This window comes from Otolemur garnettii, unplaced genomic scaffold (assembly GCF_000181295.1).
Source record: "Otolemur garnettii isolate 467f Iridium unplaced genomic scaffold, OtoGar3 scaffold00017, whole genome shotgun sequence".
Lineage (NCBI taxonomy): Eukaryota > Metazoa > Chordata > Mammalia > Primates > Galagidae > Otolemur > Otolemur garnettii.
Genome location: NW_003852412.1, coordinates 27389814 through 27417347, shown reverse-complemented (window position 1 = coordinate 27417347; position 27534 = coordinate 27389814). Strand labels below are relative to the sequence as shown.

Sequence of the window (27534 nt, the reverse complement as noted above, 5' to 3'; positions counted from 1 at the left end):
TGGAGTCTTTAGCTCCTAGCAACCTCTAATTCTTGGGCTGAAGCGATTCTCTTGCCTCAGCCTCCCAAGTAGCTGGGACTGTAGGCGCTCAACACACCACCTGGCTATTTTTAGAGACGGGATCTCACTTGGCTCAGGCTGGTCTTGAACTCCTGAGCTCAGGCCATCTACCCGCCTTGACCTAACATTTATTTTTTTTTTAAGTATTTTCTCCTGTACGCTGATGATTATGAAAATGCCGGCATTTTTAAAGATAATTATAAAATGTACTTCCGAATAGAAACTGAATTTTACTTTGTGGGTAACAAATTATTTGGGTTCCTCAATCGGGAGTATTTCAGTCTTGTTTCACTATTATCATGAATGTAGTTTTTGCATATTTTCATTAACTGTTATAGACTAATTGACTAAATTAGTTTAAATTTTTCCATTTCATGTGTTGCATATTTTTCCTTCTGAACTTTTGGAATAGTGATTTGCCCATGAACAGTAGTTCATGGGTACACTGGAAAAAGCCATCGACTTCTAGTTTTAATGCCTTCCCTTTGGACAAATCAGAATAAGATTAGATTTTAATAAATCATAATTTTATATTATGGTTGCTTACCTAGAGTGGCATTTATAGAGTATGGGTTTCAGATATTGAATTTGACTGATTTTCCTTTTAAAAAGGGATAATTTTTTTCTCCAAAGTTGTATTTTTTTTTTTTTTTTAAGACGGAGTCTCACTTTGTTGCCCTCAGTAGGATATCCTGGTGTCATAGCTCACAGCAACCTCAAACTCTTGGGCTCAAGTGATCTTCATGCCTCAGTCTCCTGAGTACCTGGGACTATAGGGGCCCACCACAATACCTGGCTATTTTTAGTAGAGACAGGGTCTTGCTCTTGCTCAGGCTGGTCTCAAACAGCTGAGCTCAAGTAATCCACTCACCTCAGCCTACCAAAGTGCTCGGATTACAGGTGTGAGCTACTGTGCCTGGCCTTAAAGTTGTATTTTTAATTATAGTATTGGTAATTTGTAGATACTCTATGTATTAATGTATTTTTCTCTTTCTAACTGTCTGAATATTCCAGAGGAAGACATTCTGAATTTATAAAAGACATAAGCTTACATTTCATTTTAAAAGAAATCTCAAGTTTTTGGAACTACCCAAAGATATTTTTTTTAAAACATTAAGTGATAAGGAACTAAAACTAAGCAGTAAGTTTGTCTAAATTCAGTTCAGCAAGCATTAGTTGTGTATGTGTAAAATATTGTGTTGGCAACATGACAGATATAAAGATAATGAAAACTTGATTACCTCTATTCCTGAGGCTTGTTAGCTGTTAGCCAACCCAGGTAAATACATAAATAATTATAATACCGAGCAGGAAATGATAAATACTGTGGCATAGGTGTAAACGAAGTGTAGTGAGAAATCAGGATAGAGAGATTAATTCCCGTGATCTAGGAAGTTTTACAGAGTAGGTAGGTTTTGAGTAGAGCTTAATTTATTGCTTTCATTCATTCTAGACTGTCTTCTGAAGATTGATGTCTATTTCCTTGAGCTCTTTAATTTTGTTGCCAATTTGGATAAACATGGCACAAATCCAGCAGGGAGGTCCAGATGAAAAAGAAAAGACTACAGCACTGAAAGGTACATACTTAATTTGCTTTTGCAGGAAATTTTCATTGTGCCTAATGAAGGTAAAGGAATATTTAGGTAGTCATCCATTCATTTCAATTCTAGAATAAGAATTTTAGTACCTTTGCAATTATACAAATATAGTACACTATTTGCAATTATGTATATCCCTTATGGCAACTGATAGTGTCTGAAACATAGTATGTAGTTAGCAAATAAATCATAGAATCATGTAATTTTATAGCTGTAAGAATTCTTGATGCTCTTCCTATTCATAGTTTCACATTTAATGGTAAAACTAACCATGTTAGTCTTTTGAACCAAGAGTAGTGTGCTTTTACTGCATTTTGGCTGTTGGAATATCATACTGGATTAAGATAATGATCTGCCTATTTCTCTACTTTTGTGTTTGTGGCATTGGCACTAGGGGTATTTTATGAGAAGCTGTCCTTGTAAATATTTCAGAGGGAATCTGCCTTACACATTGTTAGGAAAGTTTGAATTCTAGACTTTTAAAAAATCTGCTATCTAAACTAACTTTACTACTAAAAGAAATGTCATTGTTGATCTGTAAGATTTCTTCATTTATTGTATATTTCAATCTGTCTGGTGATTTGCCCAAGATCAGATTATTTAACTAACCTGTAGAGGATGATGTCACAATCACTTTATTTGATAAAGAGAAAATTTCTTATGGGTTTCCTAAATGTTGAGATGCCAGCTGTCTTAGTCTATTTTGTGCTGTTATAAAAATACCACAGAAATTTATTTGCTCATAGTCCTGGAGTCTGGGAAGTCCAATATCAAGCTGCCAACATCTGATGAAGGCCATCTTGCTTTATCATCTGTGGTGGAAGGGCCACGTGAAGAACTTGCTTTCTTACAATGGCAGTGATCCTACCCGGGGGGCAGAGCCCTCAAGTCCCAATGACTTTTAAATGTTCCATCTTTCAACACTGTTACAATGGCAACTGAATTTCAAAGTGAGTTTTAGAGGGGACAAATATGCAAACCATACTGCCAGCTAGGCCAGGTGATAGGGTTCTCCTTTATTTAATTCAGTGTAGAGTCTGTTTGGTCTTCAAGGGCTCCTAAATATGCCTTGTAATAGATGCCACAGCTCAGTATGTACCACACAGTCATGGCTGTGGCTGCTTCTCTGAATCTCTGAATGAAGATGCCTCAAGAATTTCCCCTGCTGTCTTCTTCTATTTCTTATCATGAAAGACTTAAGTAAATACAGGATAAAGCATTCACTTTCTTGGCTCAATTTGTGTTACCTTGTTCCTCCTTTTTGAGGTAATGATCTATGGAGGGAATGGTATTCCTAGCCCTTACCTACAAAAATGGGAAATGATTAAGAGCTTTGCATTAAGAGCTTTGCTTTCTTTAGGTGCTGATCTGGACCAAGTCTCCTCACAAATTTGAGAGATGATGATAGCTTGGGTTAGAATGGTAGCAAGAAGATCATGAAGTTTGGGCAGATTCTGGATGTGTTTTGAAGGAAGAGATGACATGATTTGCTAATGTTATTGGACATGGGATATTAGAGAAGAAATGAAGATAACTGAAGATTCTTGGCAGAAATAGCTTCATGATGGGCATCATTAATTAGATTGAGAAAACACTGGGAAAAGCAGTTGGGGGTGGTGGTGGTGGAAAGCAAAGGTTAGATTTTAGACATTAAATTGAGATGACACTTAAACATTAAAATGGAGAGCTTGAGTCTATAGGTTGAGCTAGAGATACAACTTTGGGATAATATTTAAAGTCATGATTCTACTTGTGATTCCCTGAGGTATCTGTTGCTAGAAAAGAGATGAGATCTGAAGATTGAACCCTGGGCACCTTGACCTTTAGGGTCAGGAAGATGAAGAGGAACCAGCAAAAGAGGCTGAAATGGAATTTTTAGTAAGGCAGGCTGAGAATCAGGAGCAAGAGAGAGACACTGAATGCCAAATTAAAAAAAAAGAAGAAGAAAGAAATAGGGAGTCATTAATTAAGTCATATGCTGGTGATTGATCAGATTAGATGAGGACTGAGAATGAACTTTTGTATTTCACAATATGGAGGTCATTGGTTACCTTTACAAAGAGCTGTCTCAGTGACTTGATAGAAATAAAACCTTGTTTAGAAAACCTTGAGTGGAGAATAGGAGGAGAAGAATTGGAGTCAGCTGTAGATAACTAGATAGAAGGTTTCACTGCAGTTTAGTATGCTGCTGGGCATGACCCAGCACACTCAGAATAATGGATGGTTTAGGAATGAGGACAGAAATATGTGCAAGAATTACAGAAGGCTTATTTGTGAAAATTTGATTTCCCAAGTTGTAGTTCTAATTTGTACTTCTTCAAGTAGTCTGTAAGTTTGGATTGATTTTCTAGATTTCAGAAGCAGAACATGGTGTGAAAAGACTGTTGATAAGTTCTAGAGATAGAACTATCTGGATTCCATCTCAGGGTTTTCCTCTTATCATGGGCAGACTGCTTAACTTCTCTGAATGTTTTCTTTCATCTGTACACTAGGAATAATACTGAGTATACGTGGGCTTGTAAGGAAACATTAGAAAATAAAATGACAAGCATATGGTAAAGTACATGTTAGAACAAATTAGCAAACTGAATAAAATTTTATTCCTAGAATAGGAAGGCAGTTTTATTTTTGATATTTCAAAATTGGGCTATGCATAAAACAATGAATTGATGATGATCGGTAACTGCTATTCACTGAAGCAGTGATTTTTCACCTGGTGTGCCATGGGAGGATCTTACATATGTCACGAAAATTTTTAAGGATCATTAATTAAATTACTTTTGAAGGAAGTTCAAAGCACAGTAAATATATTCTTTTTTTTTTTTGATCAACATAATTTAAATGTACCATGGAAGTTTAACTATAAGTTCAAGTGTGCCATGAGATGAGAAAGGTTGAAGAACATGGCGTTAGGGTATTTTAGGTTTACATGGCAAGACTGCATGCTTGAAAGTGATTTAATTTTTCATGTATGGAAAAGTGCTTCAGATAAAGGCATAAATGGTGGGAAAATCTCATAAGATTATATTAGTGGGCAGAAAAATGTCAGATAAAACTCAAGCAGTGCATTCTAGAAGAAAGTAGTTCAGATTAGTTTACTATAATGTGATAATGAAGATGATGAGGAGGAGGAAGAGGAGGATGATGACTATTACCTCCTCCAGTTTACTATAATGTGATAATGAAGATGGTGAGGAGGAGGAAGAGGAGGAGGATGACTATTACCAATAAAGGCAGGCATATTATGCATCAGACAATTATGTAATTTTTGGAGTTGACGATGAAGATAGTTAGGAATCTCCCATTTCTTAAAAAAGGATTACCCTTTCCATTTGCCAATTTCTAGGGTTTTAGTTCGTCTCCTGGCATTGATTTGTTGAACTCATTTTCCTGGTTAGGTGTTCTGTAGTCTTCTTAGTTCATGAAGATTAGTTTCTATTTACACCCTCCCAACCCCATTCCCTAGTTCTCCTAAATGCTTGGCACTTTGCCATAATGCCTTACAAAAATTCTTCTGGACATTAATGGATGATATTATTATGCTAATAATTTGTGATAATAATTATTATTATTGATGTTATTGTTCTGTGAATTCTTTTCTCCACTACTTTGGGTGAAAAAGTATATTTGTCAGCCTCCTTGATGAGTAGCCATGGACAGGAGGCGAACAGAGCCTTATACTGCAGTTTTTTAAAATTTCAAATTAATATGAGGGTACAAACTTTTAGGTTACATTGTTCTCACTTCTAAGGTAAAGTTCAAGTTGTAGTTGAGTCCTTCCCCCAAGGGGTGTGAGCACCCTCACACTGAGCACCCTCACACTGTGCCCATGAGGTGACATCCTCACGGGATGCCATGGGGAGGAATTGCCCTTCCTCCTCACACCAATGCCCTCCCCCCCTTCGATTTTGCGTGTTACAAAGGCCTGATAACTAGAATCTGCAGAGAACTCAAATTAATCAACAAGAGAAGAGTAAACAATCCCATTTACAAGTGAGTAGGAAACTTGAACAGAAACTTCTCTGGCGATGATAGACAGATGACCAGCTTACACTGTGTTTTGTGGCCTGGCTTGTCAGCTGTTGAGCTCTTGCCATTCTCCATGAAAAGAACATACCCCAGATAGCCAGTAGTCTAATGAGGGTAAGAAATATTTGAGCCAACCTGAATCTGGTCTGCAGCTGGGATCCTGAAACCTGGAGTCCAGGCTTCAGGGAGTTATACAGACTAATTTTCAGATGTTAAGCCAACCTTGCATTGCACGGCTGTTTGGTCATGGTGTGTTGTCCTTATAAACTGCTGGATTCTATTTGTTAAATTTTTGTTGACAATTTTTGCATCTAAATTAGTGAGGCATTTTATAATTTTCTTATAAAATTTGTGTCTGGCTTTGGTGTCAGGGTAATGCAGGCTTCTTAAGATGAGTTGAGACCTCTATCCTGCTCTTTTATTTTCTGAAAAAAGTTTATGTAGAAATGATATTTTTTCTTTTTAATTGTTGGGTCAAATTAATCAATGAAGCCATCTGGGGCTGGATTTTATTCTGTTTTTCTTCTTTCTTTTTTTTCCCTTTTACTTTCTGTTTTCTATTTGTGGGAAATTTTAAAGTTTGATTTGATTTCTTTCTTTTTTTTTTTTTGCCAGGGCTGGGTTTAAACCCACCTCCTCTGGTATATGGGGCTGGCGCTCTACTCCTTTGAGCCACAGGCACTCCCCTTGATTTGATTTCTTTAATACAGCTATTCAGGCTATTGATTATTAAGTAAGTTTTGACATATGAGATTTTTTAAGGAATTTTTCCATTTCATCCCTGTTCAATATATCAGTGTAACATTTTTCTTAATAATTACTATTAACCTTTTAATGCCATAGCATCTATCTCCTAATATTGGTAACTTCTTTTTTCTTCTTTTCCTGATCACTCTGGCTAATGGTTTATCACTTTATCAAAAAAGATACCATTTGCATTTTCAAGAAATAGCTTTGGCTTTATTGATTTTTCTCTGATTTTTTATTTCATTAACTTCTATTGTCATTATTATTTTATTACTACTACTTACTTCAATTTAGTTCTTCTCTCCTGTTTTCTTAAAAAAAGTTTAGATAATTGATTTGAGACTTGTCTTGCTTTCTAAAATAATCATTTAATTATACAAATTATCCTTCAAACTCTGGTTAGCTGTGTCCCATACATTTTGAATATGTTGTATTTCTATTTTCATTCAGTTCAAAATATTTTCTTATTTCTTCTGATTTCCTTTTTAACTCATAGGCTTCTTAGAAGTATGTTTTGCCTCTAAGATCTGGGTATTTTCAAGGTTTTTCTCATTGATTTTTAGGTTAATATTATTGTAGTTAGAGAACTACTTTATGCAAAAGAAAGTATTTCTTTTCTGCTTTCCTTTTAATTCACTGAAACTAATTTTATGGCTCAGAATATGGGTTATATTGATGACTGTTTCATGTACACTTTAAAAGAATGTAAAATTGCTATTTGGTGGCATGTTAGGTAAATGTAAATTAGGTTGAATAAATACTTTTTCAAGTCTTTTATGCCCTTACATATTTTCTATGTGCTTGCTCTATTATGAAAAAGTATCAAAATTTCCAGTTATAATTGTAAACTTACTTTTCCTTTCAGTTGTATCAGTTCTTTCTTCCTGTTGTAGACATTTTTTTTCCCTTCTAGTTGTATCAGTTATTTCTATTTTTTTTTTTTTTTTTTGAGACAGAGTCTCACACTGTCGCCCTTGGTAGAGTGTCATGATGTTACAGCTCATAGAAACCTCAAATCACTTAAGTGATTCTCTTGCCTCAGCTTCCCAAGTAGTTGGGACTGTAGGTGCCCACCCCAACGCCCAGCTACTTTTTTTTTTTTTTATTGCAGTTGTCATTGTTGTTTAGCTGGCCTGGGTCAGGTTGGAACCTACCAGCCTTGGTGTATGTGGCTGGCGCTTTAACCACTGTGCTACAGGTTCCAAGCCAGTGCTTTCTGTAAAGGCACTTTTATTTGGTATGTGTACAGTTATGTGTGTTATGTTCTCTTGATGTGTTAAGCCCTTTATCATGTATACTCTTTCTGGTATTAATCCAGCTATTTCAGATTTAATTTTTATTAATATTTGCATGTTATCTTTTCCAGTCCTTTTACTTTTTTGGATCTTTACACTGTAGCCACTGTATAAATGAGTCTTGCTTTTTTAGCAAAATTGCCTTGATTTGGTGTATTTAGAATATTTATATTTTATAATTATCTATAATTGTTGGGTTTAATTTGACCATCGTGATATTATTTTGTTTGTGCTTCCTCATTCTGTCTTTACCCTTTTCTGCTTTCTTTTGGATATATATATATATAGATAGATATATGTAACAGTTTATTTTTTAGAGCAGTTTTAGGTTTGCAAAAAAATTAAGCAGTGTATTAGGGTTCTCCAGAGAAACAGGATACACACACACACATACAGTGTACATATATCATGTTGATACTTTTTTTACATATTTATACACACATATATGTGTAGATAAATAGATATTTACATATGTCACATAAGAGAGGAATAAGAGGCAGGAGAGGGAGAGATTCACTTCAGCAATTAGCTCATGTGATTATGAGTGCTACAGAGTCCAAAATCTATGGAGCAGGCTGGCAGGCTAGAAAACTCAGGTAAGAGCTGATATAACAGTCTTTGAGTCTGAATTCCATAGTACAGCAAGCTGGAAACTCAGGCAGGATTTCTATGTTGCAATCTTGAAGAAATTTCCTTGTATTGTGGAAAACCTCAGAGTTTGCTCTTAAGGATACATTATGGAAGGCTGATAGTATAGTTCCAGTCTAAGTCCAGTGAACTGAGATATGGAAGAGCCAGTGGTATAATTTCTAGTTCAAGGCAGGAAAAGACCGATGTCCCAGCCCAAAGATAGGCAGCGGGAGCAAATTTTTCTTTTCTTTTTTGTTCTATTCAGGCCTTCATGTGGTTGGATAAGGTCCACACACTGGGAAGGCAATGTTAGCCTCATTCAGAAACTTCATCACAGGTAATGTTTACATCACAGAATAATGTTTACCTAAATATCTGGGCACCCTGTACCCAGTCAAATTGTTGCATAAAATTAACCATTATACCATTTATCCTCAATGTACACTTGAATGTCTTCCTTTTGGCTCTTGTGAGTAGTGCTGCTATGAACATTGTTGTACACATACCTGTTTTAGTCTCTACTGCGTTTGATTCTTTTGCATGTGAACTCTGTCTTAATACTTTGTTACATATGCTTACTTGAGGTTTAGAATTCTAGTTGCTGAATCACTTTAATCATGAGAGCCATGTTTGAGAAGAAACAGTTGTGTCATAGCTGATGCATAGTTAGCTTTTAAGGATTTAAGTCTGCTGGATTATATAGGTGATTAAAGGGATTTTTAATGGAAATGATTTTATTATACTTGATATTTGCATAATCTACTTCCTTTGGAACACAGTCTCAGAGTAAAATGCAACTTTACCATATTGTTTTCTTTTTACAAAGCAGAAAAATAATTTCTGACAGTTTCTATATATCTTTTCAATGCTAATGAAATAAAAAAAATGTCAGGTTTTCTAGTTGATGGAGGAAAAATTAATTTGAGGAATATCCTTTTACTTAGTTGTTCATTATCATTCAGAGGAACATTTTGGGCAAAGCAAAAGCACATGTTGTATTCTTTATAATGGGAGGAAAAGGGGAAAGAATATGACAGTGTTGATATGGCTTATAGAATTAGCATAGTGATTTGGAAAGAGCTCTGAGTTCAGTTTTGAGAGAATGGTTAATTTTATTAATCCCACTTAACTAGTAAACCATAATTTTGGATTAGGCATTTTACCTCTCTGAGCTCATTTCCTTGTCTGAAAGATAGTGAAAATGATAACATATTACTATTTCCTAAGATTGTGATGATCAAATGAGGTAATATATGTGAAAGTGATGTAATAAATACAAAGCTGCATTTTATGATCTGCATGGGTAGAAACAGACAAGGGCTACTAGATAGTTTCTGTGTGTCTGGTTAACAGATTTTTAAGTTTTGAGTTGTAGAAGTTGACTATAAAGTGAAGGACTCTAATTTTGTCTCGGAACTTCAATTCACTGGAAGGAAAGAAGTGAGAATTTTGTAGCCACTGTGAGCCAATTTTTGATACTATCTTTACTCTATTTTGAAAAGATTACAAGGTGGTCAGAACGTCACTAATGAATAAGAAATTATTAGCATATGTCCCTTTTAAAGCCCAATACACATATTACGTGAGATTTCTGTTTCACTAGAATTTGTGAATCTTTTTTCTATGTTGAGAAGGGCATATTTTTATGTGAGTTGAGTTTGATATAGGAGTTTAAAGAGTACTACTAAGCAATGATTTTTTTTAAAGAAAGTTCTTTTGATGGCTTGTCTTTGTGCCTTGCAGAAAGAGATGACACTGGGGGTAGAGAAAATATTTTTTTCTCCATATTTTATTGATGTTCTATACAGAAGGATATGTTACGTTTCTGTGAGAGACAAAAGTAAAGTGTTACTTCTGAGATACCACCATTTATAGGAAAGGGACCGGTTCACCTTACAACTGATGGGAGGGCTTGTCTTCAGAAACTTGAGTTAGAATGAGGAAACTCAAAAGCTAATCTTTATTTTTTCTTGATTTGACAAAAATTGTTTTATATCTATTTCAAATTGAATAAATTTGAAGTTTTTAAAAAATTTTTCTCACTTTAGAAATCAGATTGTGATGTCATATAATAAGAACGTTAGCCTCATCCTGGAATACGAGCCTAAAAGATACTATTACATACTTATTGATAGACTGATTCTATTTTTTTTTATTTTTCTCACTTTAGAAATGAGATTGTGATGTCATATAATAAGAACATTAGCCTAATCCTGGAATACGAGCCTAAAAGATACTATTGCATACTTATTGATAGACTGATTCTATTTTTTTTTTATTTTTCTCACTTTAGAAATGAGATTGTGATGTCATATAATAATAACATTAGCCTAATCCTGGAATACGAGCCTAAAAGATACTATTACATACTTACTGATAGACTGATTCTAGGGATGTGGTAAAAGATACAAGGTGAACTTGGAACATCTTATAGAAATACAGAAAAAGAAAGGAAATGCTCAGAACACAAAAGGCTAAGAGTATGTCAAAGGGATAGAGGAGTTGACTTAAAGAACTTACAGTGGCTGTTATTTGAGAAACAAAATAAATGTGTAGTATCGTAGCTCAAAGTATACAATAAATATCCATGGGTCCATAGTGGCATAAAAATGTGATTGAATAGGGCGGCGCCTGTGGCTCAAAGGAGTAGGGTGCTGGCCCCATATACCAGAGGTCATGGGTTCAAACCTGGCTCCGGCCAAAAACTGAAAAAAAAAAAGTGATTGAATAAATATGTAAACAAAGGAAGAGAGATGAATTCTCCACGCAGAAGTATTATAAATAATATACGCAGATGTTCTTTACTCCAAGTGGCACTGCATAATTCCTCTGGTCTCCTCTTGAAGGTGGGCAGACATAGTCACTTCCAAAGAATAGATTATGGAATGAGAAATATAATAACTTTATAGTGGAGAAGGCTGGCACATGCTCCCTCATCAAGTGTTGAAGGTTAATATCATCAGTGATGTCATGTTGTCCTCATGTTCTCTTTGACATGATAGGTTGAGAATAGCAGTTCACCTGTGTGGTGTTCTTTCCAAAAACCCATAAGTATGGTACTAATTATAAGAAGAAACATCAGACAAACCCAAATTAGGAATCATTCTACAAGATAGATGATAGTATTCCTCAAAACTGTTAAGGTAATGGGAAAGAAGGAAAGACTGGGGAGAAATGATAACTACATGTAATGTGGTGTCTTGGATGGAATCTGGGAACAGAAAATAGACATTAATGGAAAACTGGTGAAATATGAATAACGGCTAGTCTTTGGTTACCAGTCATGTACCAACATTGGTTTCTTCTTGACAAATATACCATCGTTGATGTAAACTGTTACCAATAGGGGAAAATGAGTGAGGGCTATAAGATACTGTGTACTATCTTTCTTCTTTTCCACAAATCTAAAATTATTCTAAATTTAAGTGTTTATTATTGAAAAAAAAAAAAACCTGGTTGACAGATCTTTTAAAATTGCATGGAGCCAAATGATGTGAAGAATAGAAATTGCTTTGTGTTAGCCAGTTTTCATTATTTAGCGTTTTTAATTTTTTTCTGGTATATTAAACTTTTATTAAAACATTTTCAAATAACGGCTTGCCAATATGTAAAACTCTAAAAACCCATTCCTTGAAATAGCTGAAGATGTTAACAAATGGAAAAACATACCATGCTCATGCCTGGGAAGAATAAACATTGTTAAGATGTTCATATTACCCAAGATTACAGATTTAGTATAATCCCTATTAAAGCACCATTGCCATACTTTAAAGATCTTCAAAAAGCAGTACTTCATTTTATATGGAATCAGAAAAAACCTTAAATAGCCAAGAAATTTCTCGGAAATAAAAACAAATCAGGAGGTATTCATTTTACCAGACTTCAGGCCATATATCTATAGTGATCAAAACAGCATGGTACTGGCACAAAAATGGAGAGGTAAATATATGGAACAGAATAGAGAACCAAGAGATGAACCCATCCACTCACCATCATTTGATCTTTGATAAGCCTATCAAAAGCATTAATTAGGGGGAAGATTCCCTATTTAACAAATGATGCTAGGTGAACTGGCTGGCGACCCGTAGAAGACTGAAACTGGACCCCCGCCTTTCACCATTAACAAAAATTCATTTTCACTGGATGAAAGATTTAAACTTAAGACATGAAACTATAAAAATGCTAGAAGAGAGTGCAGGGAAAACTCTTGAAGAAATTGACCTGGGAGAATAGTTTATGAGGAGGAGGACCCCCCTTGGTAATTGAAGCAGCACCAAAAATACGTTACTGGGATCTGATCAAACTAAAATCTTCTGCACAGCCAAGAACACAGTAAGTAAAACAAGAAGATAGTCCTCAGGATGGGAGAAGATATTTGCAGGTTATGTTTCTGACAAAGATCTAATAACTAGAATCCACAAAGAACTGAAACTAATAAGAAAAGAACAAATAACCCCATTTTATTGTGGGCAAGATACTTGAACGGAAGCTTCTCTGAAGAAAACAGGCAGATAGCCTACAAACACATGAAAAAAATTCTCATTATCTTTAATCATCAGAGAAATGCAAATCAAAACCACTTTGAGATATCATCTAACTCCGGTAAGATTAGCCCACATCACAAAATCCCAGAACTATAGATCTTGGTATGGATGTGGAGAGAAGGGAACACGTCTGCACTGCTGGTGGGAATGTAAGCTATTATGTCTTTTTTGGAAAGAAGTGTGGAGAACATTTAGGGAACTAAAGTAGATCTACCGTTATGCAGCCATTAAAAGAAGATAAGAGACTTTACATCTTTTATGTTTACCTGGGTGGAGCTGGAACATATTCTTAGTAAAGTATCTTAAGAATGGAAGAAAAATTATCCAGTGTACTCAATACTATCATGAAACCAATACACAATCACCTATACTTTCAACAGTGGTGCTTCAATTGCCAGGGGAGTCCTCCTCCTCATAAACTATTCTCCCACACGTGATAAACCACAACTATAGTCCAGAAAGAAGGAGAGAAGAGAGAGAAAAGGAGGGAAAGGGGAAGGCCGGGAGGAAAGAGGGTAGTTGGTTGGACTCTACCTAATGTGCACAATGAAAGGGTACATATCAAAACTATTAAGAGTAAAGTAGAAATGTCTTAATACAAAAAAAAATGTCAAATAAATAAATCAAAATGAAATAAATAAAAAATAAAAAACCATCCCTTATATTAACACTATTTAAATTTGTAAGTCCTCTTATAAATAATAGTTTCAGTTATATGTAAGATTTAACGACCTTTAGGAGTCATATTAATGTCTGAAACGTTTACCTATGGAATAAAGTAAATAAGGTTCAAATAATCGCTGTTTATTTTGAAGGACGTTAACAATTTAATATAATTGTATATGGAATCTGAGTTGTGATTGTTTTGAGAATTATGATTTTCAAAGTGCTTATGTTGATATTGTTTTTGATCATAATATAGTTATTTGGGGGGGAACCTAGGAGTTTATTGGCATTATCAGTTAAAGCTATACATAAAATGAATATATAGTCTAATAAGACCAAAGAATACTTAAGAATAATTTAAAATATAGTCTTTTTTATTAACTATGAAAATGAATTTAAGTTATTTTTATATCTTTTTTTTTTAGATTTATTATCGAGGATAGATTTGGATGAACTAATGAAAAAAGATGAACCACCTCTTGATTTTCCTGATACCCTGGAAGGATTTGAATATGCTTTTAATGAAAGTAAGTGGTGTATGTTGTATGCAAAATTTACTTAACAATGCTACCAGAATTTTAAGGCTGATATTATTTGCTGCTTTTAAAGTCCAGCTAGAATGTTTTATGTATTTCTTTTGAGAAATAATGACTTATCCTTGCATGGTGAAATCCTTCACTCAAGTGAAGTGTTATCAAATAACAATTTCCTAGAGTCATCAAGTCAGGTAATTAATGGACATGAATTTGATTCAGCATATACACTTCAACCTTGAACATTCAACTCCCTGGTATCCAGTTGGAACTCCTAATTAAATCATATAGAAAGATACTACTATTTCACATGTTATTTAAAATGAAGTGACTGGCAATAATTATCTGTGACAGTATTTTAAAGTAATTTTCTGTGACTTTTCAGGCAACATCCTTCTTTTAAAATTTGTTAATTAGATTTTGAATAAAATAACATTTACACTTGGGATGTGGAGGAACATAGCCTAGATTGCAAGGACATTTTTGGAATAAAGAAACATGATTCATTGAATTATTTATACACTGTTAAACTTGAAAGGTAATGATATTACATCTTGGTAGCATTTGAACTGTAGTTTTCTGTGTGTTGGCTGTGCATCAGCTGGGTTGGTGCTATGTCATCGTTGTGTTAGTAGACATCCCCTCATGACATGCGTTATAGGCATTAGGACTTAACAGCGATAGTCTGTGTACTAAGGTTTTAGGTGAGTTTAAACAGAAAATTCTAGAAACTTTTTAATGTTAATTTGCATACTTGTTTTAATACAGTGTATTTTATGATGGTGTGTGTTCCAGTAGTAATATTTGTTGTCTCAGAAGAAGAAAGGTGAAGGCAATAGGCTTGTGGTCTATTTCTTTCTTGATAACCCTAGAGAAAAAGACTTGGTTTTTTTCTCCTTGTAAATATGATAGTAATTAACTGATTGGTAAATAAGGACTAATATTTGCTATGAAGAGAAGTCCTTACCTGTGGAATACTAGGTCTGACAATTAAGTTCACAAACTTGTTCTAGAAAAAGTACTACCTGACTCATTGCTGAATATCACTGTGGTCACCTTTGAAGTCCTCCTCTTAGGAAGCTGTGCATGATACCAGCGCCTAGTCCACCTTTCAAAGCAGTTTTGGAACTTTTTTCCTGGAATGGCCATTAGAGCTGTTGTCTTACTACTCCTGTTGTCCTGAATGTTATCAAAATGTCTTCCTTTCAATATTTCCTTTATCTTTGGGTAAAGTAAAGGTCATTGGGGATGAGATCAGGTGAATAGGGAGGGTGTTCTAAGACAGTTGTTTGTTTACTGGCTGAAAACTCCCTCACAGACAGCGCTGTGTGAGCTGGTGTGCTGTTGTGGTGCAAGCTATCCATGAGTTGTTGGCTAAAAATTTCAGGTCATTTTGTGTAGCTTTTTTATGCAGCCTTTCCAGCACTTCCAAATAGTAAACTTGGTTAGCTGTTTGTCCAGTTGGTACAAATTCATGATTCTCGATTGGACTGATGGAATTTTGTTGGTCATGGAGAATTGGTTGACTTCCATTAGGCACTTTGATGCTTTGTTTCAGGGTTGTATTAGTGCACCCATTGGTGTATTTCATCACCAGTGATAACGCAGCCTTAAATATCATCTTGCCTCTTCAAAAGTCTTGGCATACTTTGACTCTTCTTCAATTTTGTTCATTGGTGAGCCCCTTTGGGACTATTTTTGCACACACCATTCTCATTCCAAGATTTTCAGGGAAGATTTTCCTAACTGTCTCTGTCATGAGTGCTTACTTGGTCTGCTGTGCTTCTTAATAGTCAGCTGATGATTTTGGTGCACAATTTGATGATTTTTGTAATGTTTTTATTTTTGTAATGACCAGTTCTGTTTGTTACTGGCCACCCTGATCTTTCTTCATCGGTGATACTTTCTCTTCTTTAGAAACATTTAATCCACTTATTGTCATTTTATTCATGGCATTATCCCCATAAACTTGCAGTAACATGTCCCTGATTTCATATCCAGGCTTGCCAAGTTTAACAAGAAATGTTTAAAAATGTTTGTTGCTCTAATTCAAGCTCCAGGAGTCTTATGATAGCACAAAAACATGCAAGAACAATAATGAGCACCACTCAGCAAGATGCCACCACATGGTGACATGAACACCGCTGTGAGACACTGATACGCTAAGGCTGTGAGACCTGCCCGAGCCATCTGTGCTGTGCTGCCAGCATAAGCACATGCTGGCAAATTCACGAACTTAATTGTTAGACCTTGTACCTTAAGCAGGATGACTCATGGTAAATAAACCTATAGTCTTTTGGATGTATGAGACAATTGTCTAAAGGACGTCACATAAGCAATATAGCCCTTTGGCCCGTGAAATGGAAATATTTATGTGCCAAACACTCAACCAATGTGTGAGGGAATCTAGATGCCTCACTGAGTATCCCTCCTACTCCGAGCCAGAGAGTGCCAGCGAGTGAGAGGGAAGGACCTGGGGAAAGCCATGTGCCCCAGACCTTTCCCTGCTTTGCCTGTGCCCGTGGTATTATGGGTAAAGCTTAGTCATTATCAGTAAAGATCTCTGATTCTGTGAGTCTGAATGATAGTCCATACCTGTGTTAGCTTACTGCTTTTCTCCAATTTTCATTTGCTGTCCTGCCCATATTTCAGATCCTAGTGGAGAAATCTTACTGAAACCATCTGAACCTGTTCTAGTTATTAGGAATTTTTCACTTTTCCAAAATCATTCTGGACTTACTCTCTGTATGGGATGCTTGTGGCAGTTTTCAGATTGTTGATCTACTTCATTCTTGTTTAACTTCATGAAAAGTTGCTTAGTTTTTTAATATTTATGCTTTTTGGGGGGAGGGAGGGTCAGAGTCTCAGTTTGTTGCCCTGGGTAGAGTGCTGTGGCATCACAGATCACAGCAACCTCAAAACCTTGGGCTCAAGTGATTTTCTTGCCTCAGCCTCCTAAATAGTTGGGACTACAGATGCCCACCACAACGCCTGGCTTTTTTTTTTTGTTGTAGTTCTCATTGTTGTTTGGCATGCCCAGGCTGGATTCAAACCTGCCAACCGCAGGGTATATGGCTGGCGCTCTAGCCGCTGAGCTACAAGCACTGAACCTAATATTTATGCTTTTATATCTCAAGTTCCTGGCGATAGCTAGTAGAGATCTTTATACACAGTAGGCCGTATAGTACTGCTGGTTTACTTTAGAGAGATGAGGATCAAGAAGAATAGCCTTTGAGTGCTTACGGATCATTATTTTTTAAGACTTGAAAGTTTGCATCATATTGACATTTGAAAGAAAAAAATCTAAAAAGAAAACTGCTCTGAGAAAGTTATTTTAAATTCTTATCAGATACTATTTGTCATGTTGTTTATGTTGTTATGAATGTAGTTTGAATTACAGCCATACTGTTTGTTTATTTTCTTAGAGGGGCAGTTAAGACACATAAACACTGGGGAGCCATTTGTTTTTAACTATCGAGACGACTTGCACAGATGGAACCAGAGAAGATACGAGGCTCTTGGAGAGGTATGTCACACACGTCTTTAACTCATTTTCCCCAATTTTCAAAACTCAAAAGTTTTTGAAGATGAAGCAGTTTATGCACTTTTTCTACAGAAAGTGGTTTTAAAAAGGTTTCGGGGCCTGAGTGGCACCTGTGGCTGAAGGAGTAGGGTGCCTGCCCCATATACTGGGGGTGGCGAGTTTAAGCTCGGCCCTGGCCAAAACTGCAAACAAACAAACAAAAAAGGTTTCTGGGCCTTGTACAGTGGTTCACACCTGTAATCCCAGCACTCTGGGAGGCTGAGGCGGGTGGATTTCTTGAGCTAAGGAGATCAGACCAGCTTGAGCAACAGCGAGACCCCATCTCTACTAAAAATAGAAAAACTAGCTGGTCGTCGTGGCAGGAGCCTATAGTCCCAGTTACTCAGGAGGCTGAGCAAGAGGATCACTTGAGTCCAAGAGTTTGAGATTGCTGTGAGCTATGATGTCGCAGCACTCTACCCAGGGTGATAGAGTGAGACTACATCTTAAAAAAAAAAGAAAGAAAAAGGTTTCTGCTTTTTTATTGTTTAATTATTTTTAGTGGTTGTGTTAGAAACATGTTCTCAGTTTAAAATTTTTTGATTTTGCAGAGATGAGGTGGACTTGAGACAGTAGTCTGCCGGCTCCTCTGGCTGTGAGCATTTGAGTAAACCACCTTTCCATCACCAGCAGGAAATAAAACAAAACCAAAGTTTCTCAATTTTTGTATAGACATAAGCCTCCCATGACCGTAACATTTTGTATTGAGTTATTTTATAGGAATGTAAATTCATGCCAAATTTTAACTTAATTTTTAAAATGTTTTGAAAGGTTGAATCTCCCACTTTGCCAGGATGAATAAGTGTTCTTTTAAGTGTTTATTTACATGAAGATGATTGATACTTGTCTAATGAGTTAAAAGTGACTTTGATTTGATAAAAGATAGGTACTTCACATGGTACCACTTACAGGAATCTTTGAAAATGTCACTTGTCATCTAGGTGAATGTTTTGGTAAAGCCAAAAATTTTACTTGTTCTGTGTTGCATAAAGTTTTTATTTTTAATAAAATATGTATGTACATATTTGTTTAAGATGATAACTGTACAGGTACTTTTTTTAGGAAATGTTGAAATTTCTGTGTTCTTTTTTTAAGTGAATAATGTACTACTTGGTTACATAAATGCATAAAGAATATATGCTAACATTAATAATAGCATAAAGAATATATAATTTGCTGAGAGATAGTTCTTGTATCTCTTACATTTCTGTGTGTCTCTAAAGAAAGACATGGACAGCTTTTGTTCTGGACTATCTCTTTGAGAACATTTGTGTAGCAAACAGGCTTCTAAGATAGAGCATATGACTCCCTCCAATTTAGTGGGCAGATTTATTTGCTGTCTAACATGGTGGAAACAATGCTCCCAAATGATGGCAGCGGAGAGCAGATTTTCTAGCAACACCCTTATAAGAGAGGGTTTCCTATGTTTGAGGTTCTTCAGCTGTGACACAATCCTGCTGGGTGCTCATCCCCCTCTCTGCACTGCCTCTTTGGGATTTGAGAGGCAGGAGGAACGGATGAAAACATGAAGCTCGTGCTGCCTGCCATGCCCCGATTAGTAAAGTCATTTGTTTCTGACTCAGGAATCTAGAGTCTTTTGGAAGCATCCATGAAACTGTGCAGGCTACCTTGTTAGTTTGCAAGCAGTGCAGAATGTGACCATTCAAGACCCTTTATGGTTCTTGATAGTGCTCTCCAGCATTTATAACTTAAATATATTCAGTGCCCTGAATAATTTGTCACACATTAAAAAGACCTGAATTCCGCTTGAATTATATGCTGCCAGTGGGTAATATTCTGACTATAGAATCACTATCGGTCTTAGAAGAGCTCGTGTTTTTGTTATAAAGTGGGGGCTTACATTTTACTCTTTCCCATAAGCCATGAGGACCAGTGCGGTTGGACAGGCTGCTATTCTCCAAATGTACCTTGTCTTTTTCATCATCTGTATCTTTTATACCATGAACTGTATCTTCTAATATCATCTATATAAAAATCTAGTATGTATAAATGATTTATTTCTAGTAGGATCTTATGCTTAATTCTTTGGATATGTGGAAAGTCAGAGATGTATTTTTGGTGTACCTTAATCTGAAAGAATCAGAGTATTTTCTGTTTGATGATTATTTATATGGAGAGAGCATTTTATTCAGTATTATCTATATTGCTGCCACCTGTGCCTGCATTAATATTTGTGTTCACAATCAAGTTGGCACCAAGTAATCATCCAAAATCACAGCGTTTACCTTTTAGTGCAATGTTTCTTAAATTTAGATCAGTGGACTCCTCAACTTTTAGGGCCATTCCTTTTCCTAACCAATACATTGATCAAAAGAAGTATACTTTCCTAATATAAAACTCAGCCCGATAAAGACCTAGAGGTTGGAGAGAAAAAATCTGGTTGTTATAGTATTTGTTCCATTCCAGACCATCTTGCTTCTCATATCTAGTTTAGAATAATTGTTTTAATTGTTATTTTCACTGTTGAAGATTATTAATGAAATCATTTCTTACATCTTAGGAGTGAGTTGTAAGTGCTCTAGCTGTATGCCTACAATGACACAGTCTTCATTATGGAAATTATTTGGGTTGGAGTTTATGAAAGTGGGATAATGGATCCGTGGACCTGTACTTTCATTAATCTTCCTTGATTTCCATTTCCAAGTCGTGTCTTCAAGTTAAATTAAACCAATTTACTGTTCTTCATTAACACCTTTTGCTTTTTTATCATATCTGTTTTCTTACATTGAAATGCCCTCCTGTCTTGCCACAATGTCTCTACCCTCTACCTGCCTTCTGATTTTGGCTCAGATGTCTCCTCTTTCAAGAATAGCTCCCTCCTCTCTTCTGCTGTAATTTTTCTTGTCATTTTCCTTTTCCTATTCTTTTTTCTTCCTATCTTGTCTATGTGAAAAATGACTTAACGTGACATTAAAGACAAACATCAGTTATCAAGACTTAAATAAGAAAGTAGAGTTAAAAAAAGAAAATAAAGGCATGACTTTACTATGTTTCCCTTATGCTCCTTATCACTCTACATTGCATTATTTTTTTTTATTAAATGATAGCTGTATACATTAATGCAAACATGGGGTACAGTGTAGTGTTTTCATATACATTTTGAATTACTTTCATCAAGCTGGTTCACATAAATTTTATGTCATTTGCAAAGTCATTGTGTCAAAACATTTATATTCTAGTTCTAGAAAAGTTCACTTGTACCCTTGTTAGACAGAAATATAGGTGATCTTTCTGGTCACCCTCCCAACACCTAGCCGCCCTTCTCCCCTCCCCTTCCCCACCCCCTCCCATATTCTTGGGCTAGAATTAAGTTGTATCTTTCATTTGAGAGCTATAAATTAGTTTCATAAAAGGGCTGTGTGCAGCCCTAAAGAAAAACGAAGACTTTACCTCCTTCATGTTTACATGGATGGAACTGGAAAATGTTCTTGCATTATTTTTTAATGCATGTTTTTTAAAGCAATTTGGGGGAACTGAGTTTTCATGATATATATTGAATAATAAATATGTTTCAAATATGTAAACTAGTATAAATTCTGGATTTTTGCATTTTATAGAATTTCTTAATATTAGGAATTTAAAAATAGAGAGGTGGTTTTTTAATTGGAAAATGATAATAATTTTCCTATTTGTAAAGCTAAATGTAAAAATAGACATATATATGGCATGATCTATTGGAAAATTTTAACCTTCGTAGTCAAACCTCAGACTTTTGTCATTATGATTCTGAAAAACTTAAATTCCTGCATCACTGTCCATAGTTCTTAGGAAACAAGCGTTTGTATTTAAATTCTGGAAATAAGTTAAGGCTTTATGTTACCAGTAAGATCTCTCATTCCTTTAAGAGAGAACCTGTGGAAAGGATCTTAGCCGCATCCTGAAAGCACTGAGACTGTGCTGTCTTCTTACTGGTGGTTATAGGGGAGCATTCAGAGGAAATGTGAGTATGTGCTAACTGCCTTAGAGCTTACCTTAATACATAGGTCTCCATATGCTTAAGAGTGAAGTTTTAAGGAAACGCATTTTGACTGTAGTCAGCAATCCAAATGAAAACTCCTTCTGTTTTTTTTTTTTTTTTTTTGCATTTCCTACTGAATATTGAGTTTTGTCTTTAGCTGAGAGCTACTATATATGTTTCACAACTGTTGTTTTAGTTTATGTTTATTTCTTTCTTAAGGAGATTATAATAGCAGTCATTCAGCAGAAACTATTTTTAAGACTTACTCCTGAAATGCTCTATCATTTCTATGTAAATTAAACTTATTGTGTAAGTAACATAAACTGAGATGTCAGTTTGTTTTTAGAATGCAGTGATGTAATACACAAAAACATACTCTGTGTTCATACAGTTATATTTTTATAATCAAACAGTTTTTCTAATACATATCTATTTTTATGCTACCCACATAAAGCTTGAAAAAAATGCATAGTCTTTAATAAGTTTGGATGACTTCTCTAAATTTAGAAAGATACTGTTGGCTTAAGGAGGTGGGAAAGTGATGTGGAAAGGTTATTTGCAAAGTACAAGTCTTTGGTGTATGTGTGTATATACAGTAGAACCTTAAGTTGTCTACCCACGGGATCGTAACAAACTGGTTAACATAAAAAGATGGTCACCATAAACAAGTAGACCCGCTATACTGATATGTACAAGGTCCGACAGTTCTTGAAAAAGTGCTAATGCCTCTTTGCTGACTATCACTGTGGTCACCTTCGAAGTACTCCCTTTGGGAAGCTAAACACAGACACAAGTGCCTAGTCTACCCTTCAAAACAATTTTGGAACTCTTTTTTCTGGAATGGCTGTAAGAGCTGTTGGCTTATTGCCCCTGATGTCCTGAATGTCATCAAAATGTCTTCCTTTCAATATTTCCTTTATCTTTGGGTAAAGAAAAAAGTCAGCGGGGGCCAGATCAGGTGAATAGGGATGGTGTTCCAATACAGTTATTTATTTACTGGCTAAAAACTCCCTCATAGACAGTGCTGTGTGAGCTGGTACATTGTTGTCATTCAGGAGCCATGAGTTGTTGGCCAAGATTTTCATTCATTATTTTCTTAGCATTATCAATATTTACTTGGTCTATGTTTCTCATAGTCAACTGATAATTTTGATGCACAATTTAATAAATTTTGCAGTGTTTATCAGTTCTGCTTGTTACTGGCCACCCTGACCTCTTTTTATGAGTGACATGGTCTGTCCCCTCAGAAAAACATTTAATCCTTTTGTACACTGCCATTTTCTTCATGGCCTTATCCCCGTAAAACTGGACTAATATGTCCCTGATTTCACTTCGCCTCTCGTGACATTTAACAAGAAATTTACAGATGTTTTCTTATTGCTCTCATTCAGTCTCTGACATGCTCGGGAGGGCACACAAAAATATGCAGTAACAATAATGAATGCCACCCAGCAAGTTGCCACCACACATCAACAAGACCATAGCTGTGAGACACTGATGTATCTTATCAAGTTGTTTGTGCAGAGCTGCTAACATAAGCAAATGGGAGCAAGTTTGCAAACTTAATTATCCAATCTTATTCATGTGGTGCATGTCTGGTCTATGAAATTATGTCAACTTAAGGGAGGTGGTCAGTGTAGGGAGGTGGTCCACTACAGAGGTTCTACTGTATATGAATTAAAAGCCAAGAAATAATGTATTAAACTCAGAGAAACTAGAAAGTCTATTGTGTTAGGTAGTAAATAGGATGGTAGAAACAATACATGACTTGTAAAGTTTTCTCAACTATTTCTTTCTTGGCAATACAAAATTATTAAATGGAGAATTTATAATCTAGAAGAAATTATGATAAAAGATTTTTTCTTTCCTAATTTTTGTCTTTGCATTTTCTTTGTATATATATATTTTCAATATATATCTTGATATCCTCTTTCAGAGTTAATAATTTGGCAGTATACTTTGGAAGAGACCACCAGCAGTTAGGTGGCCTGATGAGCTTGGCTTGTTATTAATGGATAGGGCCACACTTAGAAACACAAGTAAGGAAATTACTGAAAATACTACACCTTTAAAAGTAAAATCAGACACACCCCTATTATGAAACTAATTTATACCTTTTATATGGAAAGCTATAACCAAATAGCCTAAGAATATGGGGAGGGGGGAGGGAGAAGGAAGGGGGGAGAGGGGGGAGGGAGGGGGATTGGAGGGATCACTTCTGAGGTTTATCTTACAAGGGTACAAGTGAATCTTTCTAAGAGTAGAATGTGAACGTTTTAAAACAATAACTAAGAAAATGACACAAAGGCTATGTTAACCAGTTTGATGGAAGTGTTTCGGATTGCGTGTGAAAACCCCATACTGTACCCCAGAAGTGCATTAATGTACATAGTTACCATTCAATAAAAAAAAAAAGTAAAATCAGATTTATTAAGCAATGTAGCCCATAGTGTCTTATAAGAGTTCTTCAGTGGACATGTTCAGGTATTTAAAACTAGGAACAATTTAAATTAAGGAATAATAATATAAAATATCCTTATTTTAATGCTCAAATATTTAAATTACTGTGATTATCAGTGTGTAATACCTTCATATAACGTGAAACTCATGCATCTTGTATTGGCCATCAGGAGATCTGAATCCTTGTTCTGGCTGAGTCATATCTGTGTGACTTTAGAAAAATAATATTCACAAGCCTCTACTGTAAAATGGAAATAAAATTATTTATACTATTGTTTAGGAAAAGTAAGATATGATATTATTTTATGTTCTTTAATGTGTCATGCAAATATTAGGAGCATGGAAAGAAAATAGAGCTGCATTGTTCAGTTCTGTTTTCAAAGGTAAGATCTCAAATTTATCCTTATTGATATTATATAGGTTTAATTTTCTGCTTTTATCTCTGCCTACTCTGGCTCCTACTTAGTCCTTAAATCAAGCTTATCTTTCTCTTTTATTTTTTTTAAAATTATTTATTTATTTTTGAGACACTTTGTCACCCTCGGTAGACTGTCTTGGCATCACAGCTCACAGTAACCTCAGATTCTTGGGCTCAAGTGATTCTCTTGTCTCAGCCTCCCAAGTAGCTGGGACTACAGGTGTCTGCCCTGTAGCATCTGGCTATATTTTAGAGGTGGGTCTCACACTTGCTCAGGCAATCCACTCGCTTCGGCCTCCCAAAGCTTATCAGAGATGAAAAAACACCCATTGGCTCCGAGTTGGTTAGCAGACTCCATTGACTTTTGTGTCTTTCAGTATCCATTTCTACAAGTAGAATACTTCTATGTGAGATTTTTGTGAAAAACGCCAGAAGGATAAGCTCAAAATTAATAATATTTATCTAAAGGGAATAATGAGGGGTACAATGAAAGGATGACATTGTGAATTCTCTAATATTTTTTGTATAGTTTAGGTTTTTGAATCATATACACATTTTGGTATGTTGAACCCATAAAATTATAAAGAAAACAAATGGGCCTAGTTGGAAACACAGCCAAACAGAGAAGAAAATTACTTGCGATGTTTTAGGTGTGGTCCTTTGTACTTCCCTTGTTGGAATGTCCCAAGGATAGAAAGCATGGTCGGTGCAGTGTTAAAATTAACTTAGTGGTTACTGTTACTGAAATATTGGTGTAATACTTTTGACACAATTTTATGAATATGATAAATTAAAGTGAACAAGTATGTAAAGTGTAATTATGAATCAAGATTTCCAGGATTAAAGATATATGAACATAAAATCAAAGTAGTTAAGAAAATCCCTTAAAATTAAATTTGGGAATATCATTATTAACTCTATCAGGTTTTAAAAATATATTTCCTTATTCTACTCACTGGGAAATCCTGGAAGTACTTTCTTCCTAGAGCATTGAGTATATCTAGTGATAAGATTTTGGTTCCTAAATGCATTGCTTAGTAAAAGGAGATAGAGCTCCTTAGAGAAAAGGCTGATTCCAGATTTGGAACTGAGGCAGCATAAGATGAGCCTAGGCCAGTGATTTTCACCTGCTATGCCACAGCACTTTGGGGTGTGTGAGGGGATCTTAGGTGTGCTGTGAAAAATTTTAAAGATCATACATTAAATTATTTCAAAAGAAGTTCAAAGCAAAGTAACTATATTCTTTTCTTTCTTTTTTGCTCTTTTTTTGGATCAACATAATTTAAATGTGCCACGGAAGGTTAACTGTATGTACAAGTGTGCCATGAGATAAAAAGGTTGAAAAACGCTGCCCAAGGACATCCTGTTTTGCCAGAAAGCAATTACTCAATCTAATAGTAGCATGTGAAAAGGAGAGAAGAACTCGTGTGAAAGGGCTTCTTTGGGCCAAAATTGTGATGGTTTGAGGATAAGATAGTTAAAGTGTTCTAATTGATTATTTATTTTTTCAATAAATAAAGCCATAAATCATTTCAAATCATTTATATCAGTTTAATCAGTTTCCTATTTTCAGATGAAAATTATCTGAAAATCAGTAATCAAAGAGAAAGAATTAAGCAGTTGGAGTTTTAATGAGTCACTGTAGTTCATTTGCAGGTGAAAGAATGCTCTTTATCAAATAATAAAGGCTGATGAAAGTAAAAAATATGATAGAGTTAGGAATGTCAAATTTTGCTCTGTGTGGTAGGCATACTTCTAAATATTCCTCACAATTCCATTTTCTTGCTCATTTCATCAAATGTGAATCTAGGACTGTTGCGAAGGGATTTTGCACTTATAAAAGGTTAGCTGACCTGAGCATGTGAAAATTATTCCATGTCTGAGTCCATTTTATGTTGCTCTAACAGAATACCTGAGACTGGATAATTCGTAGAGAAAAGAGGTTTATTTGGTTCACAAATCAGGGGCCCAGGAAGTCTGAGAAGCATGGCACTGGCATCTGCTTGGCCTCTTGTGCAGGCCTCGTGTTGCCTCATAACAAGGCAGAGAAGTGGAAGGGGAAGTGGGTGTGCCAGAGGGTGAAAGAAGAGACATACTCTCTTTATTGTATCCTGCTCTCCTGAGAACTGATCCGTTCCCTCAGAAACTAAGCCAATCTCATAAGAAAGGCATCAATCTATCTTGAGAACCTGATCACCCCCTAAAGGTACTACCTCTTAACAGAATTACCTCGGCCATTGAGTTTTGGTGGGGATAACCCGTAGCAGCCTAGATTATCCAAGTGGACCCAGTATCATCATAGATACTATTAAGAGCATTAACAGGGAGATGGGAGAGTATGTTACAGAGATGTGACAGCAGAAGCCGAAGACATTGCCAACATGAGAAGGCACTGAGATAATAGGGGCCCGGGTGCAAGGACCAGAAAGAGAGGCCTCTGGGAGCTGAGAGTGTTCCTAACTGATGTCCAGCAAGGAAGTGTGGCACTGAGTCCTACAACTTCAAAGGACTAAACTTAGTCAACACCTAAATGATTTTGGAAGCAAACTCTTTCCAGAACTTCCTGCCCAACTCACTAACATTTTGAGCTAGAGCTTCTGAAATCTATAGCAAAGAAACCAGTTGAACCAACCCAGACTTCTGATCTATAAATTGTAAGATGCTAACTTGTGTTGCTTGTTACAGCAATAGTAGACAACCAGTATGCAACTCTTCAATGAAATAATTGATTCAGATAAGGACCATTAAGGGCTGCTAATTCCTTCAGGATGTGAAGATATAGAATATTTTCACAGTACCACAGCATCACCTCACAGATTTCTTGCTATTGGAAAGGGAAAAATACACACCTTAAAATAGAGATCCAGCTCTAAGTACTGTACCTAAGGGAACAAAATATCACTAGTAACAGAACAGTTTGACAATATGTGTTTTTCGATGTGCTGCACTTTGAAGCACAGAACATTAACCGTAAATATGCCTATTTATAAGT

At 35.6% G+C, this 27534-nt stretch overlaps 1 protein-coding gene across 1 annotated transcript in view; it reads left to right on the top strand.

Moving 5' to 3' along the window:
• FAM172A (family with sequence similarity 172 member A) overlaps positions 1 to 27534 on the top strand; it is a 502406-nt gene that overhangs the window by 41997 nt on the left and 432875 nt on the right. The window contains exons 2-4 of the mRNA XM_003785978.3: positions 1514 to 1637; positions 13995 to 14096; positions 17528 to 17628. Of these exons, the coding sequence (XP_003786026.1) occupies positions 1532 to 1637; positions 13995 to 14096; positions 17528 to 17628 (309 nt within the window). The 5' untranslated portion in view covers positions 1514 to 1531. The remainder of the gene's footprint in view (positions 1 to 1513; positions 1638 to 13994; positions 14097 to 17527; positions 17629 to 27534) is intronic.